The sequence below is a fragment of the Malus sylvestris genome, chromosome 3 (genome assembly GCF_916048215.2).
Source record: "Malus sylvestris chromosome 3, drMalSylv7.2, whole genome shotgun sequence".
Taxonomy (NCBI): Eukaryota; Viridiplantae; Streptophyta; class Magnoliopsida; order Rosales; family Rosaceae; genus Malus; species Malus sylvestris.
The window spans coordinates 33,862,988-33,887,765 of NC_062262.1; the positions used below are offsets into that span (position 1 = coordinate 33,862,988).

Sequence of the window (24,778 nt, forward strand, 5' to 3'; positions counted from 1 at the left end):
TTGCTGTTGTTTACAGCCTTCCTATATTTTTTGTTTTTAGCTTGGCCTTTGTTGTCGTTGTTGTGTTGTAGTTTGTTGCTTTTGTTGGTTCTCCTTTTCTTTTGTTTGTCAAAAAAGGGACTAGCTGGTGACTTTGCCACGACAGTCCACTCTTTAGAAGCCCGAAAAAGCTCAATATAGTAACTTAGCGACAAACAATATAGTTATCGCAAAAGTTACAGTCATGGTTTCCTCTTATGGTAACCTCATCAATAAAAAAAAATGTAAAACTCTTTTTATACTGAAAAGAAGAGGAGAATTTAAATCCAAAATGTAGTGAGTTGAAGATAACGCTCTACCTACTAAAGCAGTCTGTCATTTTAAAGTAAAATGCCATACTTAATTTGGTGACAATTTGCGTGTCTTTTTACGTCTTGTTACAGGTTGATGTATTGTTGGAGCAAATGAGCATACAATGTTACATATTTATTTTTAACGACTGTATTACAACCACAACTAATAAAGGACAAACCGACCATAAAATATTAGTATTTATTTAAATACTTTTACATGGTAATTAAGAGTATTAAACATGTATTCCGGATTAACAAAGTCTCACTCATGATAGCTACCATTTCTAAACACGTAAGATGTAACCGAATACGCCATTCATAGGAAGGCCAAATCGGATAAATGATCCATGTGATCATAAGGTATTCGGAAGATAGCGCATGTGCTAAAAAAACTCGAATTTAAACCCTTGTGGTGTACTCCGTTAGCAAATTTAGTCCAAAATTGATTTTTCCGTTAACTATCTGTTAATACATGGGTAAAATTGTACTTTGACATGTTCCATTACCTAAACAATATTATTTATTTGTATACATTTAATGAAATCAAAGGTGGATAATTGGCGGTGGCCCTTGGGGTGTTAATAAGATACCTCAGTATTGAGAGGAAGTCCCATTCCAGATCGTTCATTCTGCCACTTCTGGATCAGCTCATTGGCCGCTTTCGTATTCCTCACCGCCATTACAACATGCGCCCCTGATTCCGCTAACTGCCTGTTCAGTTTTCATGTTCAAGCAAATCTAATTCAAACTTGAGAAATGAAATTGAGCAATGGGCACCACCAGGGTATCAAAATTTCTCAGTAACCAAACAGAGGGGCGGAGCCCCAAATCCCAATGCAATCTTGCAAATCGAGTTGATTTATATATACTAAAATAAACAAGCTAACAAGAAAAATGAATTCGTCAATGTTTGAAGATGTGAAGGAAGGAGAAGTAGGAGACCTGGCGATTTCGCAGCCGATGCCGCAGGTGGATCCAGTGACAATGCAAGTGAGATCGTTGACGGGAGGCAAAGGCATGGGGTTTTGCAAGTGGCAAAGGCATGGTGTTCCCTATCGGCGGCACCGCCGCCTTATGTGCCGAGTTCTTGTGTCTCCACTGTCTTAGATGTCTAGAACTGGCGGCCTGACCTTGACCTGCGGAAGATGTGATTGTCATTAGAGCGATGTAATTGCACACATGGCGTTTGATAGAGTGTCCTCCACAGTCCACAGTGATTACCCGACTGGTGGTTCTGATTTTGGATTAATTTAGTTTCTATTGTCTCGCTTAGCGAGTGTTGTGGTCTTTGCTTGAGAACGATAAATTATGAAGTCTCATCATTTAATAATGACTTTATATGGTCTCAATCTTTTGCGATGACCTTATGTGAACTCACTATTCATCGATGAGTCTGACTAATATGTGTCAATATATGTTTGTTGCGCCTATTACCGTTTGTGACAAAATCTATACTGGTGCCCATTTTATTGTTGTGATTGTGGTTACTGTATAAGGGTTTTACTCAATTGTGTATCTGTGCAAAACCACTTTAGATTAATTTATTGATTACTAAAGTAATATACCCAATTGGCACTCTTGTATTTGTTTGTGTTGATTAATAAAATATCATTCTAACGTTTCTTGTAAAAAATAAAAAATGAAGGATAATATTTTGACACTCATAAATTTAAAAGTCGATTTAGGCAAATAATATCCACTAAATTTGTTGTTTTTTGTCTAACTTTTTAGACAAGCAACCAAAAACTCATTTTGTTCCTGGCTAGTTTTGTTCAAAATTTACATAAAAAACAATTAACAAGCTTTACTTCATAATTTTTTCAACAAGTATAGAGCCATAGAGGGTTCAAAGCAAAAGGTAAACCTTCAATTGGATACAAGTTGCTAGCTAAGAAGACAAAGACTTTTTATGGTAGAGCCACTAGAGCATTGATATTGGTCAAACTTAACGACTTTAAGTCCAATAAATTTGGAGAGATAATCCCCCATTGATCCATCTAGGCGTAACGGTTTTATCTCGAAATTCATTCACATCATGGGTAGTGGGTCACGTTAAAATGTATTGATTCACTACCTTCTATATTGTACGTCCTAGGGTTGGTTTCGTTGATGGACATAGATGAAGCTCAAATGAACTCAAAACCCAAACCCATAATACTGCACATCTGCCAAGGCCCACTTTCTAGGCCCAAGACACAAATCCATTAGCCGATTACCATATGTCACGTGCCGATCACGTGTCAACCTCCATAGCCCAGAAGTACAAAACTCTGCCCACTTCACCGACCTTTCAAATTTCAGAGTAGAAGAAAACAATGGTGTCTTTCCGCTTCCCCTTCTCGTTTTCTCAGCCCCCGAAGCGCACTCCCACCCACTCATTCTCCGCCACGTCACGCCCTTTCTATGCCGCCGCCGCCGTCACCATAGCTTCCGGGGTGGCCGTAGTCGCCGGGGTCGCTGCTGCCTCCCACAGCTCCACACAGCCATTTCTCCAGAACGCACTCAATTCCTTCTTTGCCAATCGCTCGCTGCCGCTTTGGGGATCGCTTTCTCTGACCGACGCACCGAGCTCGGTCGTCGATTCCAAGACCGGTGCTTCGTTTCCTTCCGTTCTTGCGGAGTCTCGGCGGCTTCTGGGAATTGGGTTGCGGAGAAAAAGAGTGATGGGCTTGAAGAACATCGATGTCTATTCATTTGGTATATCATTTCCCTATCTTGCATTTTTTATTTCATTATTTCCATTGCCGAATTTTCGAAATTGCAGTGTTTAAAGCTTACATTGCTAGCTCAGTGTAGAAAGAAGTCGAATTTTTGCTAGCTACTTCGTGTTCAGTTGGATTGATTAATTTTGTAATGGTTTGTAACGGAAGACTTAGTGGGATAAGGCCTGGTTTTTATTTTGTTTGGTTGGTTTTCGAAAAAGATTCGAAATTTTCAGGTAAAATGCTGTAGAAGTAGTATTATTTGGTGGATTTTTGCTAGTTACTTTGCATTGGTTTGGTTGGTTTCGGAAACAGAATCGAATTATTCGTATACAATGCTGTGGAAGTAGTGTAATCTGGTCAAAGTTGGATGATTGATGCATTCTACCTGTTGGTTATCTGAAATGCTAAGAAGATTGAAGCTTTGTAATTTCTTGGCCACTAAATTGACTAAAATTAAAAAAACATTGCCTAATATATCAGATGATATTTACTTTGGAACAAAAGCAGCGATGCTGCTAAGTTTACTATAACCTTGCTGGGTTTCATGTTGATTATACGTTTATAAAAAAAGGGGATTAGGAATTTGCTAATTATATTTTGGAACGAATAGTTTTTTCTGGGTTTTTTATGTTTTGCATGAATTAAATGGTACTTGAGGCAATGAGAAGTAATACTGCTAATAGTTAATTACTTTCGGTCAAAATTAACATGTCATGGCAATATCGATGTTGGTGACTTATTGTAGAGACCTGGTGCTTCACACGATTTGATTCCTCATATACATAATAATGTCTGTTTTCTTATTCCCGCTAATCTTGGGGCTCTTAGTGTTGAGAGTTGTCCCACATCGGTGAGGGACAAGGTTTGCTATGTGCTTATATGATCTTGGGCTACTCCCCATATTGCCAATTGGTTTTATGGTGGAACCCCAATTTCATCATGGTATCAGAGCGGATTGTCCTCGTGTGAAGCCAAACGGCCACACACGCTCCACGTCACCCAGTTGTTGTCCACGTGTAGGCTTGAAAATCCGCCACACGTGCGGGGGCGTGTTGAGAGTTGTCCCACATCGGTGAGGGACAAGGTTTGCTATGTGCTTATATGATCTTGGGTTACTCCCCATATTGCCAATTGGTTTTATGGTGGAACCTCAATTTCATCACTTAGCACAACGGTAGTCTTAAGTCCATGTTATCCATGTGGACTGCCTTTGCGGTACATTTCATTGCACTAGTTGTGTGCAGTCCATGTTATCCATGTGGACTGCCTTTGCGGTACATTTCATTGCACTAGTTGTGTGCATCTGCAGGTGTTTATGCTGATTATAATGACATAAAGAATTTGCTTGGCGAGAAATATGGGAATTTGTCCGTTTTGGAACTCAAGGACAAGGAGTATAGTAATGATCTGCTGGAAGCTGATATATGTATGACAGTTAGGCTTCAAATAGTTTACGGCAGATTGAGCATTGGTTCTGTACGTAGTGCTTTTGAGGAGTCTGTGGGTAGCAGACTGCAGAAGTTTGGAGGATCCGATAACAAAGAATTGCTCAAAAGGTAAATCATTTTATTTTCAGCTTGCATTTGCTATTTTTGTCTTCACTTGATAAATTTTCTTGTTTTCTGTTTGTAAGACTTGATTTGCAGACTGTCACAATTTGCATTACAATTTTATCAACCTGATAGCCCGATTAATTGTAGGTTCACGTCCCAATTCAAAGACGAATATAAAATACCTAAGGGATCTATAATAGATCTCTCAAGGGAACGGGGCTATGTACTTCGCACAACAAGTAAGATTTTTCTCTTCACTTATGTTTCAGTTCCTTCAAAGTATATCACAACAGATGATATTAATTTTCACTGATTCCTCATAACGGTTTGCAGCAAGTGTTTGCTCTAATTTTAGTTCGTAGATTTAAGATTATGTTTAACCTTAACGTATGTTAAACTCTGGCAGTTGACGGAAAGGAGGTGGGAAGCATAGAGAGCAAGCTCCTGTGCCGATCGCTTCTGGATTTGTATATAGGCGAGGAGCCATTTGATAAACAAGCCAAAGAAGATGTGAAGCTCAATGTGGCCTCTCTCCTTCAGAAGTAGATGGGAGACATCCAAATGAGTCAGATTTTGTGTACTTTTTTCCATTTCATGCTTAATCGTATTCAATTAAAACATCGTTCGCAAGAACAAAATTCAATCTTCATGAGAAAACAAATCCAAAATTTACATTTTACATAGTCTCTATGAATGATGTGTGGTTTGTTTGCTATGTGTAAAGCGCGTATAGCTCGATTATCTCTATTTCCAGGCAACCAACCATCAAGAAGTTCATGCTTCCAAGGCTCAACAACTCGATTTTATTTATAAAGGCGAGGAGAATCGGATTTAGGATTGGATTAAGTTGTTTAATCTTTTAATTAGTGCTAGTGAGTTTGGTTTATTCTTAAAATGCAGGTCAATTCAAGCATGCTGGACAAAATTACAAGTAATGATATGCATAAATAATAATTAAAAAAAGGGATAAATTTGCTGTTCATAATTTTGTACAGAAAAAGAATTTGAGTGCTTTGCTTCATAGTCAAGAAAAAAAGCTTTATCATATTTACACATCACCATCAGATGGCATCCCAAACTTACACTTTGTCAGCAATAACTAGGGTTACTGATCTTAAACAAATTTTTGTTCTTCGAGATAGCGTGCCGCCGGAGCTGCACCACCCTTTTCGGGATCAAAAATTTAGTACCGGTGAAACGGGGAATATTGTTGATTGTGAGACTTGTAGAGCAAGTAATTAGCAGAGTCACAGCATATGCTGCGGCAAATGTTATTCTAGTACTTGAGTTCAGAAATGTGGCTGGGACATGTGGTCAAGATTGATGGTAAGTTCCTCCTCCAAGCAGAGGAGGAGATTGGGCCATTACCGCTCCGCGAAGAATTCTGGGTTTATGTGACCGTCATGCAGAAATTGATGAAGAGTGGTTGTTAGTGGGTCTCTGTTGCCCTTGTGGTGCTAAGGCTGATTTCGGGTTTCCCGAACGATATCTGAGTCTGACCTTGTGAACCTCTTCCTTGTTGCAGGGGAAAACTCATGACTGTTGAGTTCTTCAACTGAGGAGATTGGTGATGACTATTGCATTGTATTAGAGCTTGTGAGGAAACTGGGGGGCTTTTCGGGACTTTGGCGGCAATAGCAGGTTGCTGCTTTTGCAACAGATGTGGGGTCTGCAGCTGAAACTGGAACATGTTCTGCTGTTGAGAATTTGATGACATGAAGTTGAGAGTTCTCGATGAATTGTCGAAAACAAGGGTCTGCTTCTGCCCAATACCTGATGAAGACTTCCCAGAAGCAGCTCTTGACCCATCTTCAGCGTTATTTGAACCACCATCGGTCTTCCCTTGGGATACTTGGTGGTGGTGATTCTTTTGCTGTGCAGCTTGAGGTGCTGGTGTGATTTTATACCCCTGCTGGGCCATATCTGGGAGGCTTTGAAATATTGCAGGATTTTGTTCCCTGGATGAAAAATTCAAGCATGTACCCGAGCCGTTGTTTCCAGTGACGGTGGAAAATGATATGCCAAATGCCTTAGATGGGATGAGCTCAACTCCACCCTTTAAGCCCTGCTGCTGTGATTGCTCAACACGGTTTCCATTGCCACCACCACCCATTGTCACATAAGGCATCAAGGTAAAGTTGACGGGTTGAAATGGAACCGAAAAAGTCTGCCCATAAACACTGTTCTGAGCATGAGCGGCAGCAGGAGATGCAGCATTCTCTACGTTCGCTTCACCCTCGAGCTTGCATTGTTGAGGCGATGGTGAGACATGCTGCTTTTGTGAGGTAAAAAAACTGTTGCTACTAAATTGTGCTTCCCTCAGTTTATGGGACTCATGTTGCCTGTGAGAAGGCGATGAAGCGTTTGCGTTTTGATGAGATGGTTGGACTTGATGCTGAACATAGGAAGGGTGGAACATTTGATTTGAATAGAAAGGCGTGTTAAATACAGGCAATACTTGAGCAGGGTTTCCTCTTCCAAACACTGGTGTTGTTCCTATATGAGTTGAAACAGGGAATTGATAGCCATTAAAGTTCACTAAAGAACTCTCCAGAGGTCTAGCAGATGAATGACTAGAGAGTGCTGCATTGTTTGTTGATTGCGCATATTTCAACGGGACGAATTGATTACTGGTTGGTGTAACTGCTGTTTGATCCTCAACCGCGAAAGTATGTCCATGCTACAATTAAGAAAGAACGGTGATAAATTTTCAAAACACTACTTGCGGATTTACATCCGCTCAACCGAAAATTGTAATGCAAATGGTGTAGAATACATACCATTTGACTACCAGGATACGATGGCTGAACTGAAAGCTGCATTTTATGTGATGTCTCTACGAAATTCGCAGCCTCGGAACTTCTTTCCTTTCCACTATGACTTAAAAACTTCGACGCAGCCTGCTCCTTTTTCTGCGAATGCTGAAGATTTGGACCTGATAAGCTTCCCGGCAATGGGATGTCTGGCTTGGTGCCACAAAGAGGAACAGAACCAGTTGCTGCCGGCCAGAAATCGCTTGTCTTTGCAACCTTCTGATGCAAGTAAATGTTGTGAGCAATGTGACGGTGGGTTGCGCATCTCTTCCGCTGCAGCTGAAACAGAAGGGAATCGGAAGGCTGCATTTTCGCACAGCAGCAAATTTCAGCCTTAAAAATTCAAGAAAACAAAAGAAGAAGGGAAAGTTTCGGAGTAGCGAAAAGAATGGAAACCTGCAACGTCGCAGTGGATTTTTCTAGCGCAACTTCCTCCGCAAATGTTTCCCCTTTCTCTTCGTTCTTGACCATAACTTCAATCTTCTGCATTAAAACCAGGAAAAAACAGTTATGAGTAACTAAAAACTAAAAACGAAATAGTTATCAAACGGGCCTTGAAGAATTCAACGGATGAGTCTTCTTACCATATCTAAATCTTGGGTAGGAGGTGGAGAATCTGTCAAGTCGTCATCCTGCTCCACCGGCGGAGGAGCCTGGTCGAAAATCCGGCCCCATCGCATCAGTAAAATGCAGATAAACAAGCATTACTCTAAAGGCAATTAAAAGCGAAAACCCGAAAAACCAGAACTCACCATCAGATCAAATTCAAACCTTTCCTCCTCTCCCTTCCTCTTAAGCTCCAACCCAGTTGAAATCCTGACCGTTTCCGCCCATCAAAACAAAGAACTAATCAGATTTCGTTTTCGGGTTTACGGAATCAATCGGATATTTCAACGACGGATATCAATCGAACTAAAAAAGGAAACAGCAAAAGCAAAGATTCTTTGATGCTCACGCGTTTGTCCCTGTCGAATCTTCCCACGGAAACTCGGCTTCTGTGGCGATGCTGCTCTTTTCTTCCACGTATGGATTTCCGGCTTTCTCCTCGTGCGAGTCCATTGACCCTGATGCACCTTCAGAGCAAGCTTCAATCTTTTCCGGCCGGTCACTTTCTTCAACTTCAACTGCTTCAGCCACTGAGCTGCTTTGAACCGCCATTGAAGCACTTTCAGCATCCGGTTTCTTCTCCTCGGAGTCTGCAAAATACGAACAACGAAAGAGAAAAATCATTAGACTCAGACGTGGGCGTAGCCATATTGATTAGACCGGATGCGCATCCTTATGTAGCTCAGTTCGTATACCCTCCCTGCAATTTAGATTGTTTTTAAAGTAGAACAGCGCTTGTATAAAAAATAAAATACAGGAAACAGTCACTAATACCAGTTCTACATTTAGCTTCGAAATTCGAAGTTTTCGAATTCTGGGTTTGCTTCATAAGGCCATAGAGAACCTCAGCGATCTCAATCTCAACGGCGTCTTCCTCTTCTACAGGCCCTGAAGATTTCGACGGGTTTGGAATCCGAATCTTGGGTCCATTTGGTTTCTGCAAAATATGAATTCATAAGCTCAAATCTCAAAGCTTTCCAAAAAAATCTTCAAATCATGATTTTGTTTTTTGAAAAACAGAGAACTAGCTGACCATCTTCTTCCTTGATGAAACATTTGAGAAAGAAAGCGACGCAGCCTTGAATCTCTGCTGCTGAAAACTCTGTTCTTCCTCCCCAACTCCTCCATAACTCCCAGAAGAGAAATTTTCATGCGACCTCTTTCCAGCAGCTGCAAAAAAGAAATCAAATTTATATACGAATTCCAAAAACAGAGCAAGAGAGTGCATTTGGACGTTGGTTTACCTGAGCGAGCTTTTCTGGGAACTGAAACTCCTATCATTTCACGGGCAGCTTTTAGCGGCGGCGTAACTTGGTGGTCGGAAAAACCCAAGCTCTTTTCTGTGCTCTCTTGATCTTGATCTCCTCCTCTGTACCTCCTCTGTTTTTTGCTCTGCTCTTTCACGATTCTCTTCTGTTTTTTGCTTGCTGCCATGGTTGGCCTTCTTGTTTCTCTGCTTCTCTCCATGATCATCAAAACTCACAGAATGGAAGACAGAATCTCTCTCTCTCTCTCTCTCTCTCTCTCTCTCTCTCTCTCTCTCTCTAACTATGCATACAGATACAAATATGCCCCATGCAGTGAGAATTGCACATATCATTCTATTTGATATCTTGTGGATTCGATGGTCACTCTTTTGCAATAATTAACTCGTTGATTGTATCATAAAAGAAACAAGATGGTAAAATGACGTGTTATAATATAGGGGTTTATAAATTTTATTTCTTGAAAAAAAAATTGAATTAAAACATTGTGTTACTTACATATTCATTTTATTCAATAAACCTTTGAACTATTATCTTTTTTTGGTACATTAATCCCTCTCGTCGTATTCAATGAAATTTCATCTATTTTGCCTTCGAATACTAGCACGTGATTTACTCTTTAAGGTAAAATTGTGCCAGTATTTGACAGTGGATAAAATCTCAAAAGTTAAAATCATCTAAGAGTAATAACTACGGGTGAGCATCATCATTACTTAAGCGTGGGGATCAAAAACCCTAATCAGTATCATAATTCTCTAATGGCTGCACACGTTTGTTCTTTCTTTATTTTAAACTAATCGCTTGGTCTTTCTTTTGTTTAATTAAATTGAAAGAAAAAAAAAAAAAGCACTTAAACAAAAAGCATGCTTCTTTGGCTTTTCAGCACTTGTGTTTGACAGTTTGAGTACGCATTCTTCCAGGAAAAACTAAAGAAAGGAATCCACCCAACTTGCCCAATACTAGAAAAGTCATATTTTATTCCCTTTTCATTGTTTTTGTTTTTTCAAATAAAATAATGAGCAAAACAAACCTTTGTTTATTCCATAACAATACTTTTAATGTTTGTTAATCCTTAATTAATTGCATGCACATCTGACATCTCCCATAAATTTTATTGTTAAGTGATACGTGAAGTTAGTAAACCTCGAGGAATGAGTATGATTTTTATTTATATGTTTATAAACAACCAAGGAATATAAAAAATTCAGTATATTCACATTGATTTTCGGTATCTAATATTGTTGGTGTTTAATATTTCGTAATGTATTTATATATATAAAATTAGCACTACAAAATGGTGAAACATTAAATATCTCTAAAAATGCCTTCATTAACACGTGTTGAAATGCTATTGGTGGGAATCATCGGTTGTCAATTCTTAGATGATGTTTTGGGAACTTAGAAAAATTTATTTGAACCATGACCATATAAATAGACAAGCTCAGCATAAGAAGGCTAAGGAGAGTCCTGAAAAATGAGATTCTCTATCACCTCATTTATTGCACAATGTTTTATAATGTTAGCACGTGAATTGACGTTAAATTGTGAATTGATAGAGAGTTCATAAAGAGTTTCAATTAGAGAGAGTTTCCTTAACATTTCACGCACACTATTGACATAATGCTAACTTACTAAACTAGTTTATGATTTGTTTGGAACTACTTTTAAAATAACTGAAAATACTTTTAAAGTGCTTACTGATGCTTCTTGCATGAAGTTTCCATGATTCACTTGCACTTATTTTTGGAGAATTAGTTTTAAAAAAAATTTACCAAAATATTTTCAATCATTTTAAAAATACTTCCAAACGAGCCTAATTATACTAAATTTATTGTAATTTGACTTAGCTATCCTCCACTTATTTTTTAACATATTAATATGCTTGTACAACTCAAAAATTATTATAAATTCTTTATTGGGAAAGAACATTGTATTTAGTGGGTTAAGACAAGATCATCCATCCTAGTGGCACTTTATTAGTAAAATAATATAAAATAACAACAAATATTTAATAATTAGATCCAAAGTGCAAGCTGTTTGGATCGACAAAAGTCATATTTTTGTGTGGAAAGAATTATTATTATTTGTTAATGTGGCAAGCATTTTGATGCTCCACATAGTACAAAAGCACTTTTGGAAACGGTAATGAGTTAAAAATAAGCACCCCACAGCTTCCAATTAAAAATTAGATAATTAAATAATTTTACCTAAAATAAATAAAATGAACTTTAACGAAAAACTCTTGTTATTGTTCACTTTAACGAAAAATCACATTTTTACACTAAAATGTCAATCATGGTACTATTCACTTTACCATTTATTTTGTACTTATCGTTAAAATTTAAAGTTTTCAAACTATTTTCATTAGTTTTCCTATAAATAAAAGGGATTTTTAAAGAAACATTCCCGGTACTGTTCATTTTTTGCGAAAAACCACATTTTTACCTTTCTTTGTACTATTCATTTACACATTTATTTATCATTTTTCATTAAAACTAAAAAAAAATTAGAACTTTTTATTAGTTTTTCCTAAATAAAAATCACACAGCTAGTCGAGAAGGTCGTCGTGGTCAAGGAAAGTTGTGCAATTTAATAATTAAAATATGAACATTTATTTATTTTTTAATTTAGTGGTGAATTCATGGTTGGCTTAGGGTTTGAAGAGACTGGATATACTATTTGTTTATGAGCTGAGATCGATAAGAACGCCGGACAAATGTTCAAACTTCAAACTCAAATGTTTATTTTGCAAAATTTTATGCATATTTTGCGTCTCGGCTTCCAAAAGAAGCATCAAACATGCAATTGCAACATTTTCAATTTGTTAATGGCATGAAGAAATAAATTTAATCAAAGTCACTTTCATCATTTGTTTTCCTTCTAGCGGTATCTAAACTGATTATTTCAATCTAAACTATTGAGAGGGGATTCAAAACTTAAGTGTAGAAGAAAAGACACATTGCTTTGATTAGACCTGTAAATAGATCGATTTTATTGAGTTTGGATCAGTTTTTACCTGACCTATTAAATTAAAAAGTTACTCAAAATCAACCCATTAAGCTAAGAGAACTTTAATGAAAAGGGCTTTGGACATGAGTCGGTAGGAAATATCATTCAGGTGGGTCACTCATTGCAAATGTAGCACTCATTAACATTTTTTTTTTATTATTTTACTTCCGAATACAAATACCCTAGCTTGACTTTGATTGCCCCTTTAACGATTATATGAGCAATGATTTATACACACTATTTATCTCATTTGCACACCTTAGTTCTTTCTGTTCGTTAATTTTTTTTAACTTTATTCAATTCCAAGTCAAAAACAAATATAAAGTACTCATACGGAGAAAAATAGTGTGTTGAAATCAGCTTCCGTGCGTTAAATTGCAACATATGAGTGGTTGTGAAAACATATCATGGTGAAACTGATTTTTTACTTTAGTGTATGTCGATGAAAGTGGGCCAAAAATAGGAGTTCTTTGGATTAAATATCTGGAAAGAAGCTTATGAGTTATGACGAATATGACTTGTGAGTTGTGAGTAGTCAAATAATTAAAAGCAAAGAAAACTTTATCTTATCTTTCTTTTGTATATGCATACAGTGAAAGGGACTCACTTGAACTGAAAAATGGGAGCAATCACCAATGCAACCCTTGTTGCCAAGGAAAAAGGCAATGGCCCTAAAATTTTCCAATGGCATGTTGAATTTGTTTAGAAAAGTAATGGATCGGAGAAGTCAAGCATCAACACTTGTAAAACATGAGTGTAGCGTAATTGAGAATACTTACTTGGATGTGCAGGCACACGAGAAGGGACAAGATTAAAAACAGGGTTATTCGAGGTAAAGTATGAGTGATCGCAATTGAAGATAAGATGAAAGAAAATCGGTTAAAATGGTTTTGACATGTAAATTGAAGACTTACAGATGCTCCGATTAGAATATGCGATTGTGAGAAAAAGACTCGAAGTAAAATAGGTGGAAAAAGACTCTTAAAAATGACATGAAATACTTTGAGCTAACGAAAGAATTGACAAAATATCGTTTCTAGATAGGGTTATATAGGAGAATATCTATATGACGGGACCAATCCACCAAATGCCTTTTCTTTCATCTTTTATGTATTGGAGGGTGGGGTAAGGCTGGATTGGGTTTGTGGGTTTCTAGGGTAGGGTCACATGACAATGAATCGAACGATGGGACAAATGCCATGTTATGACCGATGAATTGATTCTCCTAGATAAGCCAAGCTACACGTTGGTGCTACATGCTTTCCCTTTTTAGGGAAACTTCGGAAAGTTGACTAAGGTAGTTCTCAAACTGACATGAAATCGGATGAGACCAAAATATAGAGGTCTCATACCCTAAGTATGCCCCCTTACACAAGTTTTTCTCTTCCTTTTCATGAAAATCTACATTATTTTACGAGAATAATAACATCGGAAGTGAATATAAAGACTTCTGATTGAAATTTGAAAGCCTTGCAACTGAACATTGCATATATTTTCCAATGTCTGGTTATCTCAAAAAGGTGCTTTGTAAAGGTGGAGGGTATAAACAGCACTGCAAATTATTCGCACACGGAAGAGGAACACCTATAGAGGTTTCGACATAGAAGCTCAACCATTTACATCATCAGCGCATGAACAATCACTAAACCTTCAGCAATTCCTGAAACACAGTTTTTAATTTACTTTAAACTTCGAGATTTGATTCTGTAGTGGGCGAAAAAATCACCGAATGACTTAGGTTAACATTAGAAGCAGCATGCACAACAATTATGCTGTAGATAACGCAGATGTTCGCAAATGTAGTAGATAATCAAATGGAGGTACTACCTTCTCTTTTTGTTTGAATATGGCATCAAGTTTCTTCACATACTCATCCGTCAATTTCTGTGCAAAGGAAATAGGTAAACATTGTATCATCCAGTAACAGTTTAAACTCAAGTCAAGTTCAATGGTGCCAGAAATGACAAATTTCGAGAATATATCTTTCTACTGTAACCTTTGAAATGAAATTCCAATCAATCGTGAAACAAGAAATAGGTGCCAGATATAACTCGAACAGATGTCAAAGAAACCAATCAGTCAGTTGGTTTCTTTGTCACCACGGAAACCACGATACCTAGTTTTGTTCGCATAAAAATAGTGAAGTATACAAAAGCTATAGATTACCTGCAAGTCAGTTGATAAGTCCTTGACATTATCTTCAGAGAGCTTTTTTCCCTTTAGAAAAAAAAAAAAAAAAAAAGGTTGGCAATCAGTAAAAGTAAAATGGTTGGGGGTGGGGTAAAGCAGATGCCAGGAAGTGAGAAAGAAAGGGAAGTTGTGGGGGTGGGCTTTAAGATTCAAACCTTCTCAAGTTTTTCAAGAGTTTTTAAAGCATCCCTTCTTATGTTCCTCAATGCCACCTACAAAAGCGGAGTAATAGGTATTTCAGAAGAACAAGATCAATTGCCTTAAAGTATAAAAGAATGAAATACTAACGGTAGCAAAGACAGCATTTCTAAGATGCAGTGTATGCTATGTGCTTTTGCTTCAATATGGTGCCATGAGGAGAACAACGGAAAGGAAAGGGAGCTGGGGGTGGGGATCAGTTATTTAGTATATCAGTTTGTGTGATCTGGTTAAGCAATGTCCAACAGCCAAAACCACGAAAGTCTCAAAACATTAAACCATCAATCAGCCAAAGATGCTACAGTAAGTCTGTACCTTTCCTTCTTCGGTCTGTTTTGCCACAATTTTTGACAATTCCTGCAATGAAAAATGAAAAAGAAAAAGGAAGCACTTGTTAAAGAACATGACTGATTATTAGCGTCATCAGAAACAGAATACTTACATATCCTTGATATATTTCATAATTTCCGTATCCTTGATTTATGATCACCAAGGTATAAACAATTTTCCCATCCAATAAAATCATCATACAAATTATTACATCCCAGTACATGTACGTTGGCCAATAAAATAGGAAGAGCTGAAAAGTCCTTAGGTCAGTTATATAATGAACTCGAAGATTAAAATGAGAACACACCTTCCTTCTGTCTGACGTAAGTTGAGGTAGAGTCAATCGAATTACTTCTCCATCATTATTTGGAGTCAAACTAAGATCAGAGCTAACGATGGCCTTCTCTATAGCCTTTAAGCTGAAAAAAAAAGGATGCACCATTTAGAAAAAATGATTACTAATCGACATGATCAGTTGATATCAAATGCATTCTTCCAATAGAAGACACAGGCTCTTTACAGCTAAATAGCATCCATATTTCTTTTAGGTTATCAAAAGAAAAGGCAGTAAATTTCACTGGAACAATCACCAGCATATTTAATTTTACCATGCACGCCATCTACTTATTCTACATACATACAGAGAAAATCTTAAATAGCTCCTATCAGAGAAGTTCTTGCCCACTAGCTAGCGTTTTCAGCTGGGTCTTAAGTAAGTTTATAATGTGCCTTTCCTCCTCTCAATTTGGATAGATTTAGCAGTGGCTAGTCCAAAGCAGACATGTCTACTGCAAGGCTGTGAAATGCAGCATGGCACACTGATCTTATATTACTAGTTTCATACATTTACTTTATGAAATACCTGGATTTGTCATATGGCTGAACCAAGAAGGAACTTGCATCAGGGGAACTAATATTAGCAATGGTCTTCAAGCCAACTGGGCTTCCATAGTATTCAACCTAAAAAAGTATTGTGTTATAACTGATCTAAGAGGAAAAATAACACTGCTGCGTTCTCAATCTACACAAAAATGAATTGTAAAAGTAGCTAGACAACCCCCTAAGTTAATTCATACCTCAATCTTATCCAGCATGGCAGGGCTTGCCCTTCCTGTCCTAATAGAATTGAAATTGGATCGTACGGTTTCAAGAGTCTTGTCCATCCTTCCTTCCTGAAATACAACTAACATTCTCAATACAAGTTTGTTCTTCCTTACCCCACCAAAAAATCCAAAGAGCCTTAAATCCCTCCAACCTAATTTCATACTACATGTTTTAATGAAATCAAGCTTACAGTATCTTTCTTTATCAAAGACTTCTCTGCTTCTATTTCTTCGATAGTAGCAGCCCTTACAATTCCAGCTCTGGACATAAAAAAGACATTAGAAGGTAAATCAGCCCACTACACAACCAATAACTCATCACAATTCCCTTAACCATTGTGGCTGCGCTACGCAACCCAAATTCCCATTGCATTCTCAAATTGCGAGGATAACATCAACAAATATAAAGTCTCAAACAACAACTGACTCGTGTTGTTTTAAGTATATTGTTGTTATATGTTAAGCCAACAAATGCAATTCTAACCCAATTTACAAAATTACAAACAACAACAAGAAGAAGAACAAGAAGCCAGAGTATTAATTCTGCGGCACAAATAAAACTTGCCTCTTTTGGAACAATTGCTTCTTCACAACAATGGGATTGCCTGAAAACTTCGCAGCGCTGTCCTCAGACCTCACATAGCTAGCAGATGAGCTCCATGAGCACACCTTAACAGTTCTTGGCTGGCATTTCTTACAGGCCGGTCCTCCGCCAAAAGAATCTGCAAAATTCTCAAATTGTACAGCATTTAGCATGCTAAAACAAAACAAAACCGAATTACAAACTCAGCCCACTTAGTTACGGAGGATTACAGCACTGAATTCCAAAAGGGTACCTTGGAAATTCGAAAGCAAATAATAAAGTTCATCAATTTACAAGTAATAAGAATGCAATGAATATACATATACATATATCTGTATATTGACTAATGGGTTATGTACCTCGAATGGAAAGGAGGGTTTTGGGAGGGTTTTGCTTGGGCTGGAGGACGAAGCGTACAGGGGTTGCAGGAGAGAAGTGGGTCGCCATGAAAGCCGAGGACTTTTGTTCGGATTGAAGCTTTTGGGGCTGAGATATTTATCTCAGAAAACATATAACAGTGAAGTGGTGACTGTGATACAAGTACAAAATGGTCGGAGCCTGTGAAAGATGACAAGCAAGACCACTGAGGGGAGGAGAGGAGGCAACGTTCTCCGGGTGTGGATAAGAATTTTGGCCTTCGCTATTTTAATTTTGGGATTTGTTTGTATCCTCGGATTAGATAATCCAACGCCGGGATGGAGATATGCACTCGGATTCTAATTTTCACGTATCTATTTTAAATTCTCACGCACTACTATTTAATTAAATAAATCAAACGACAACAATGGTTAATATTGTATAAGAGAAAATAAAAGAAATGTGCTTTATCATTTTCTTAAGCACCTTATCCCTAATTTAAGGCATACACACAACACAAAGGTCCTATTGTAGTAGAAAACCTCTCTAGCATTCAAGACATGGTCCTACTATCATTATCCATCCAATAGTGTCTTTCGTTACAAAAGAGTCTTTCACATATGGTTGGAGGGACACCAAAACACGTGTTGAGGCAGCATAACTTGCAATTTTCAACCAATGGTAGAGGTGTATCTCTAGTAGGTTGTATAGTCCGATCCTTTATATTTTGGTGCGACTCAACCTCTGAAAGTCAAGCTTGATTTGGTTTCAAAGGATTGTAAAATTATTGACACACCCTAACCCGAAGACTAGGACGTGCTGGCCGTCACGTGAGCGTGACGTAACCATAAACGCAAGCGGAAACGATTAAATAATAAAATACGAGTCAACGAAAACCACAAATTGCAGTTATTAACAACCTAGCATTCTATGTGCTTAAGAGTGTACTAAACACACATAAACAGAGCATAAACGTCTAGGTGCAGTCAAGTAGGAACATAGCTATTTTACAACACCCTCGGGTGAGTCCTACATTTATTTATTCTGTCAGAAACACCGAAGTAGTCCTCGTAGGCCACCAACGCCTCAACTATCAACTAGAACCTGGAGGGGCGAAAAACAGAAAACGTGAGTGGGCGAAAATAAAGCTTTTCCAATTCATTTCATAAATCCACATTTATAACCCCTTTTTGAAAACCTGTATACTTTCCCAGAAAAATAGTATATAGCATATATATCTCAACCATCTCGATCATCAATCTTATAACAGATTCAATAAAGAATGTACCATGCCAATTTCAACAGTTTAGTATGAATGCATTGACATAATATAAATCAGGTAAAAGATAGTAATCAATCAGAGGCCCTCTAATAGCCCTGAACGATTGAACCTAGAGCTCAACATCTATCAATCTCACTCTGCCGGAGTCACCTCTGTGACCTGTCCGACCTTCTGCACATAAGTCGGAACCACCTAATGTAGTCTGAACGACTCATGGTAATATTCGCTCTAGTGCTTCTCTCATCAATCATCTGTATACAATAATCTAAGGTCACCCATCAGTCATAATCTCACTAACACTCTACGACTGGCCCGTCGCACCCACTCCGCGTGGACTGTGCGACCAGCATCTACTTGGATCCAAGGCGAGCGTGCGATGCGGTGAATACTATAAGCACTAAACCATGGTGCAGGATTTGAGCTCAATATATATCATTATCATAACAATAATTAATTACTCACCTGTGCGTCCACAGCACCACCTTACATATATGCATCATACGACAGTTCATAATATTCATAACATTCTATGCATGGCCCTAAAATCATATTTCATTTCATTTCAATATACTTCTCATTTAAATTTGATTTCTGGGGAAATCGAGTATATAGGTATATATATAAAAACAAATGCCCACTCACTGATATGTCGCCGGGTCGTAACCCCCTTGACGCCCCTGGATGTGCTCGTCCTCGTTATAAGTTCCACCTAGAAGTGAAATAACTTAAAACAATCATTTAACGCACATTTAACGCACCTAAACCAAACTAGGTAATTAATTCTTCATACGATGCTCAAATTGGGTATATGAATATACCACAGTGACCTACACAACCTCAGGATCATCCCCATATTTTTAAAATAATTTTTGGAGTCCTCACGCGCCCCCACGCGCCTGACGTGGCACGGACCTACGCGCCTCCCACGCGCGGCCACGTGCGTTGCACACTGACGGCTACAGTGAACGGCGATAGGAATATTCTCGGAATATTCCGTTAAAACCCAACGGTTTCCGTTAAAACTGACTAACGGCGTCAGAATATTCCGTCACCTTCAACCTTCAGCTCCGGCGACCGTCGCCGGCGCCGGAAACTGGGTAATTTTTCAAAACCACTATTCTCCTTCGTTTTTCGTCCATTTTTCATGTAAGTTATACCAAATTGAAGCATTTCACATGTACAATCACGTTGGAAGGTTTTTAAACACTAAAAACAACAAGATCATACCTTCCAAAATTCCTCAAATTCGGCCAAACTCGAACCCAACGATCCCGACGTCCATTTTGTTCAAACGAGGCACTCCGAGCCTCCTTGGAACTTCCTAAGACTCGTGGTGATCTTGTTTTAACCTAAAACATAACCATATTTAAGTTTGTGAACAGTACAAAATCACGGGGCTTTAAAACTAGGGTTTCCCGAAGTGAAACTCACCTGAAACTTATACCCCCGTGCTTGTGAAGTTCCCAAGATCACGATGGTGATCTTAGATTGGACGTTCGTGTAGAATTGTGGTTGTTCTTGGTGTTTGCCGTGAGTTCGAGAGTAAGAGAGAGAATGAGAGAGTGTTTTCTGAAGAATAAGAGAGAGAGCGTGACTAAGGAGAGCTGAGGAAGAGAGAGACAACAAAACGGGAAATGGGGAAGGATTTCAGGAGGTGGGGGTTCCCACCTAAGTCCAAATACAAATTATCACATACACATACAAATCTAACCCTAGTTTAGGATCTTAAAGTAAAACAAATGTCATACATTTACACACTTTAATTCCGTTTAAGGTCACATTGGTCATTTCACGTCCTCGGAATTAAAATTCCGGGACGGGCTGTGACAATTATGAACCCAAGTCGACTAAAGTGTATTCTAGTTAAATTGGGGACTAGATGACCTAATTTGTGGCAGATTGAGGCCCAAGACCATTGGACTGGTTAACCCAGATTTATTCAAATGGGAAGGATTGATTGCAACCTACCAAAACAAGAGTGAACAGATTTTTTGCATTATCATAAAATTTAGCCACATTTATTGCCTGGTAATACGATTCTTGTTTTTTTAATTTTGATAGGATATGATTTTGTACTTAAGAATCAAGACATGATCTTTCTATACCAGAAGAATTACATCCAATAAAAGTCCTTTTGATTTAAGTTTTGCAATTATGATTGTGGAGATGAGATCTTTATGCAAGCTTATGGTAGATCTTTCACATTTCATTCTTTGAGCGAAACACGTTAAACTAAACATATGCGCGATTGAGTGTATGTCCCGTGAGAAGGTCACTAGTTTGCATGTGGTGTTTTTTATAAAAAAAAAATTGAAATTGCATTAGCATGGCTATTACACACACTACACTTCAAGGATGATTAAAAGGTTACTGCTAACATTTGAATAAGGAAGATGAGCTTGTTTGGTGCTAGCTAAGGTTCTTGATGATTTGTTTTCTTGAATGAAATTCTATGAGGGTTACATAGGGGGAAGCTAATGTTTTTCATGTTGCTAATTTTTCATGTTTTCTTTGTTTTGCTCAAGGACTAGCAAAAGCTAAGTGTATGGGTATTTGATAAGCTCATATTTATATATTTTACATCAAATTCACTTGTCTTTTCTTAGTTAGTTCCTTATATTTTTGAGCTATTTACTTCGTTTTTGTGTTTTGTGGGATATGTCAAGCAAAGAAAAGAAAAATAGCACAAGTGAGATTTTAAGTAACAAATTCATCAAAATTGCCTGTGCAGATCAGCTAACTTTGAAAGCAAATTTCGAACAGCTCATAATGAATTAGAGAATGAGTCTTATATGCTTGGAATGCTACGGATGTCTATTTTCTGGAGCATTTAATATCATTTTTCTAGAATAAGTTATGACCATTTTAACACTGAAGGGTTCCCAAGAGGCTGACCAGTTTGTAACTGACAAGAAAGCATTGAAAGCAATAAATCCAATAAATCTAGCAGCCAAAACTGATGCAGCCAAGAACAAGTCAGCTGACACCTATTCAAATATCAGAGGAAATGGAAATAAAGATGAGGACTAAGTGGGAGTAATTGGCATAAAGGCTACCCAAAGAGTTACAATTGTTTTACCATTTCCTCTCACTTATTGCCATCAGTAAATGGCTGTTAGTAGGTGAGTTAAGGAGAAGAAAATGGGGCAGCAAGTTAAAAAGAACAAAAAGGCTGTAGGTTGCAGCGGAAAAAGAAGAGAAGGAAAAAAAATAGAAAAGAAAGAAAAAACAAGCCAGCTTTGCGGAAAGGAAGGAAAGAGGACAAGGCATCAGCGTTGGGGAAGGAAGGAAATGAAAGAGGAAATCTTGGCATTCTTTTCTTTCGGTTTTATCTTCTCAAACTCATGTCTTTCTTTTGGTTTTATTTAAGGATTATGTGTAACTAATTTTTAGTAGTTAGGGGCTGTTTTGAAGCCCCGAATATGATTGCAAGATTGTTATGACATTTCGTTTGAATTACTTTTATGAATTGATGAAAATTGGTTCACTACTTGTCTCATTGATGAATTTTTTATGTGTTTTCTATGGATGTGTACTTAGTAAGCATATCTAGGATTCTAATGCTATGAATATGTGTGTGTCTGCCCTTGTCGAATGAGGACCTACATATGTTCTATAGTAGTACTTGTTAATAGCAATTAACATGTGAACTAATTTCTAGGATAAGTAAGACAACTCTAGTACTTATGATGCCTTGTGATGACTCAAACTCTTTTCGTTCTTAACGATTTCTACTTGTTAAATCTATGAACACGCCATTCTAGATTGCATGCTAGGGGCTAAGTTAAGTTGAAAACGTCATTCTCTTAACATATTACGTAAGAAAGAGTAATCGATTGAGTTCTAACATTGAGCCAACTTGAGCATCTTCATCCGGAAATAAAAGGAATTTGAATGAAATATAACATGTTTGCATGATTATTTGGTGGTGGATAGCAATTCCCCTAACTCGTTTTTCTTAATTTGTGAACTGCTTAAAATCTGTTTCTGTCCTGTTTTTGTTCGATTTAATTTAAATAGCAAATCAACTCCAAAAATCCAAAAAATTTGTGTGAGTGTAGCTCTGTGTGTCTAGTGTCTTTATATAAAATTTCGTAGACTTTAGATAAGTGTAAGTTGGTCTAACAATTATTTTTCGGTGGCTGGTCAGTAGAGACAGCAACCCAGTTTTTGTGACATTTTAAGTAGTTAAATAAAATAATCTTATACGGGAAATACCCTTATTTTCATATGTTACAATTGACAAATCTTAGTGTTAATAAGGAAAATCAATAAGACATTTGTGTGTTACTTTGTGGTGTGCTTTTAATCCTATCAGTTGGATAGTCCAACCTTTTATAGTTTGGTGCGTCTCAACCTCTGAAATTCGGGTTTGGTTTGGTTTCAAAGGATTGTAAAATTATGAACCCAAGTCGACTAAAGTGTATTCTAGTTAAATTGGGGACTAGATGACCTAATTTGTGGTAGATTGAGGACCAAAACCATTGGACTGGTTAACCTAGATTTATACAAATGGGAAGGATTGATTGCAACCTACCAAAACAAGAGTGAACAGATTTTTTGCATTATCATAAAATCTAGCCACATTTATTGCCTTGTAATACGATTCTTGTTTTTTTAATTTTGATAAGATATGATTTTGTACTTAAGAATCAAGATATGATCATTCTATACCAGAAGAATTGCTGGATCGGACGCGTCATATCAACGATCAAAGATTGCTTTCGTAATTACCATAATTTAATTACCACTTTTTGGTCAAGAATAATATTTGGATTTCATTTCCTCAATTTGCACCATTGAATTTTACCATATATAAATGCTCTTATAGGTGCTCTTCATCACAGTTGACTCCGAAATTCAGAGATATAATCTTTATATTTTACTGAATTTCTGTGGTCACAGATATCCGTGTTTTCTTAATATTTGATTAGCCATGGCTTTCGTGAAGGATTACTCACTGGTTTCTTCCGTGGTAATGGTGGTGGCTTTGTCTGGGGTGTGTTTTGGTGGTACTGTGTACAAGGTGGGTGACTCCCATGGGTGGACAGCCAAAGATGGTTTTAATTACAAGGAATGGGCAGCTAGCAAGACCTTTTATGTTGGAGACACCATCGGTAATAAGCAAATTTTTCCCCTTATTTTTCACCCTATTGTTTGATATGGATTTAACCAGGGTTTCTGATAAAGATTAATTAGGGTTGTGTTCTTTCCTGTGTGCAGTTATGTATGCTTGTGGTTTAATCTTATTGGATAAATGGGGCTATGATTGTTTGATATAGTCTTTACTTTGTCAGAAGATGTTCGATTTTGAACCTTGTGGGAGTAACTGTTAAATTAAATTCCATGATGTGAAACCCTATATCACTTGTTTGTAAAAAATAAAAAATAACTTTAAAATTTGAAGTTTGGTATTATGAGACTATTTCTAATATGTGAGGATAGGTAGGTTTTTTTTTTTCTAAAAAAAAAAAGGAATAGCGGATGGTTTTGTCACTGGTAGCTCACCCTTCAATGAAATAAATATCAACCTAACCAAGAACTAATTGATGTGTTCTCAATTTCGTATAATCCTCACTCATGAGTTTTTCGATACCATATTTGTTTCCTAAATAAAACACCTAAAAGTCCATTTTATTGTCAAAATTGCTTAAAACATTGTTTCGAAGAGAAAAAAAAAATCATAAACTCAACTTTTTTTTATTCACACTAGATAGGTTTTTTTTCTCTACATATTTTTATTTTCAAATGCTTCTCTCTAACGCCACATTTCTTTAGTGGCAGCGCAAATCAACTATCTTTACAGTGTGGTATTATTGCATGTGCAGTTTTTGAGTACAATGCCAAGGAGCATAATGTGGCACAAGTGACCCACGGAAATTTCAAGGCCTGCAACTCAACGGATGCAATCACCACCACCGCCTCCGGCAACGACAGTATAAAGTTGACGAAACCTGAACACTTGTTCTACATTTGCGGTGTCCCCGGTCACTGCCAGGCCGGCCAGAAGGTTGACATCAGAGTTGTTGCTTCATCATCAAGCCCTAATGCATCAAGTCCGATTCACACCCCACCACCCAGTTCTTCAAACCCTAATGCATCAAGTCCGAGTCACACCCCAGCTCCCAGTTCTTCAAACCCTAATGCATCAGTTTCACCTGCTCCTGTCTCATCCGAGAAGAGCAGTGCTCCATTTGTCCAGTCTTCTAATGGGCTACTTATACTTGCGATGATTATGGGGGTTCTTGCTTCTTTTTATTAATAGTGTAATTGGTTTTTGTTATTCATTTGTTTTATATAACGGAGCTTGGAGGTGGATGTTAGGTTAAGTGTCACAATGAATTATCAATAATTTGGTATAGAAATGTTGTTTCTGATAATTGAACTTAAGATATTCCACTTTCAAATGAAAAATTAGTTGTTTTAATGTAATCAGAACATGGATTAATTTC

General features: G+C 37.5%; 4 protein-coding genes and 1 long non-coding RNA gene across 6 annotated transcripts; 2 read left to right on the forward strand and 3 right to left on the reverse strand.

Moving 5' to 3' along the window:
- The first annotated feature begins 2,622 nt into the window (after window positions 1-2,622).
- LOC126616055 (fatty-acid-binding protein 1) lies at window positions 2,623-5,273 on the forward strand. Its single transcript, XM_050284016.1, has 4 exons — window positions 2,623-3,029; window positions 4,347-4,593; window positions 4,738-4,829; window positions 4,997-5,273. The coding sequence occupies exons 1-4, from the start codon at window positions 2,648-2,650 to the stop codon at window positions 5,134-5,136; spliced, it is 861 nt and encodes a 286-aa protein (XP_050139973.1). The 5' UTR covers window positions 2,623-2,647; the 3' UTR covers window positions 5,137-5,273.
- A 274-nt stretch (window positions 5,274-5,547) lies between these two features.
- LOC126616054 (protein TIME FOR COFFEE-like) lies at window positions 5,548-9,652 on the reverse strand. Its single transcript, XM_050284015.1, has 9 exons — window positions 9,254-9,652; window positions 9,043-9,179; window positions 8,784-8,946; window positions 8,359-8,599; window positions 8,156-8,219; window positions 7,988-8,056; window positions 7,800-7,886; window positions 7,371-7,706; window positions 5,548-7,270 (listed from the first exon to the last, which is right to left on the reverse strand). The coding sequence occupies exons 1-9, from the start codon at window positions 9,480-9,482 to the stop codon at window positions 6,020-6,022; spliced, it is 2,577 nt and encodes an 858-aa protein (XP_050139972.1). The 5' UTR covers window positions 9,483-9,652; the 3' UTR covers window positions 5,548-6,019.
- Window positions 9,653-13,718: 4,066 nt separating this feature from the next.
- Window positions 13,719-17,348, reverse strand: LOC126616787 (ribosome-recycling factor, chloroplastic-like). Its single transcript, XM_050284905.1, has 11 exons — window positions 17,047-17,348; window positions 16,670-16,826; window positions 16,296-16,365; window positions 16,078-16,173; window positions 15,864-15,961; window positions 15,309-15,420; window positions 14,987-15,028; window positions 14,629-14,685; window positions 14,450-14,500; window positions 14,111-14,167; window positions 13,719-13,943 (listed from the first exon to the last, which is right to left on the reverse strand). The coding sequence occupies exons 1-11, from the start codon at window positions 17,132-17,134 to the stop codon at window positions 13,926-13,928; spliced, it is 846 nt and encodes a 281-aa protein (XP_050140862.1). The 5' UTR covers window positions 17,135-17,348; the 3' UTR covers window positions 13,719-13,925.
- Window positions 17,349-17,866: 518 nt separating this feature from the next.
- LOC126616529 (uncharacterized) lies at window positions 17,867-19,890 on the reverse strand. Its single transcript, XR_007621189.1, has 3 exons — window positions 19,758-19,890; window positions 18,969-19,035; window positions 17,867-18,148 (listed from the first exon to the last, which is right to left on the reverse strand). It is a non-coding gene; the product is annotated as an uncharacterized LOC126616529 (long non-coding RNA).
- Window positions 19,891-22,889: 2,999 nt separating this feature from the next.
- Window positions 22,890-24,680, forward strand: LOC126616685 (mavicyanin-like). Of its 2 annotated transcripts, XM_050284772.1 has the most exons (3): window positions 22,890-23,052; window positions 23,232-23,443; window positions 24,155-24,680. In XM_050284772.1, the coding sequence occupies exons 2-3, from the start codon at window positions 23,263-23,265 to the stop codon at window positions 24,586-24,588; spliced, it is 615 nt and encodes a 204-aa protein (XP_050140729.1). In that variant the 5' UTR covers window positions 22,890-23,052; window positions 23,232-23,262; the 3' UTR covers window positions 24,589-24,680. The 2 variants fall into 2 exon arrangements, with proteins under 2 accessions (XP_050140729.1, XP_050140728.1); XM_050284771.1 differs by having other exon boundaries at window positions 22,890-23,443.
- The last annotated feature ends 98 nt before the right edge of the window (window positions 24,681-24,778 follow it).

Coding starts and splice junctions, on each gene's coding strand:
- LOC126616055 (XM_050284016.1), top strand. CDS start 2,648: ATGGTGTCTTTCCGCTTCCCCTTCTCGTTTTCTCAGCCCCCGAAGCGC. Junction 3,030..4,346: donor CATCGATGTCTATTCATTTG/GTATATCATTTC, acceptor GTGCATCTGCAG/GTGTTTATGCTGATTATAAT. Junction 4,594..4,737: donor AACAAAGAATTGCTCAAAAG/GTAAATCATTTT, acceptor GATTAATTGTAG/GTTCACGTCCCAATTCAAAG.
- LOC126616054 (XM_050284015.1), bottom strand. CDS start 9,482: ATGATCATGGAGAGAAGCAGAGAAACAAGAAGGCCAACCATGGCAGCA. Junction 8,600..8,783: donor CGAAGCTAAATGTAGAACTG/GTATTAGTGACT, acceptor CGTATTTTGCAG/ACTCCGAGGAGAAGAAACCG. Junction 7,887..7,987: donor CTACCCAAGATTTAGATATG/GTAAGAAGACTC, acceptor GTTTTAATGCAG/AAGATTGAAGTTATGGTCAA.
- LOC126616787 (XM_050284905.1), bottom strand. CDS start 17,134: ATGGCGACCCACTTCTCTCCTGCAACCCCTGTACGCTTCGTCCTCCAG. Junction 16,827..17,046: donor AACCCTCCTTTCCATTCGAG/GTACATAACCCA, acceptor AGAATTTTGCAG/ATTCTTTTGGCGGAGGACCG. Junction 16,174..16,295: donor CTTTGATAAAGAAAGATACT/GTAAGCTTGATT, acceptor GTTGTATTTCAG/GAAGGAAGGATGGACAAGAC.
- LOC126616685 (XM_050284771.1), top strand. CDS start 23,263: ATGGCTTTCGTGAAGGATTACTCACTGGTTTCTTCCGTGGTAATGGTG. Junction 23,444..24,154: donor TTATGTTGGAGACACCATCG/GTAATAAGCAAA, acceptor TTGCATGTGCAG/TTTTTGAGTACAATGCCAAG.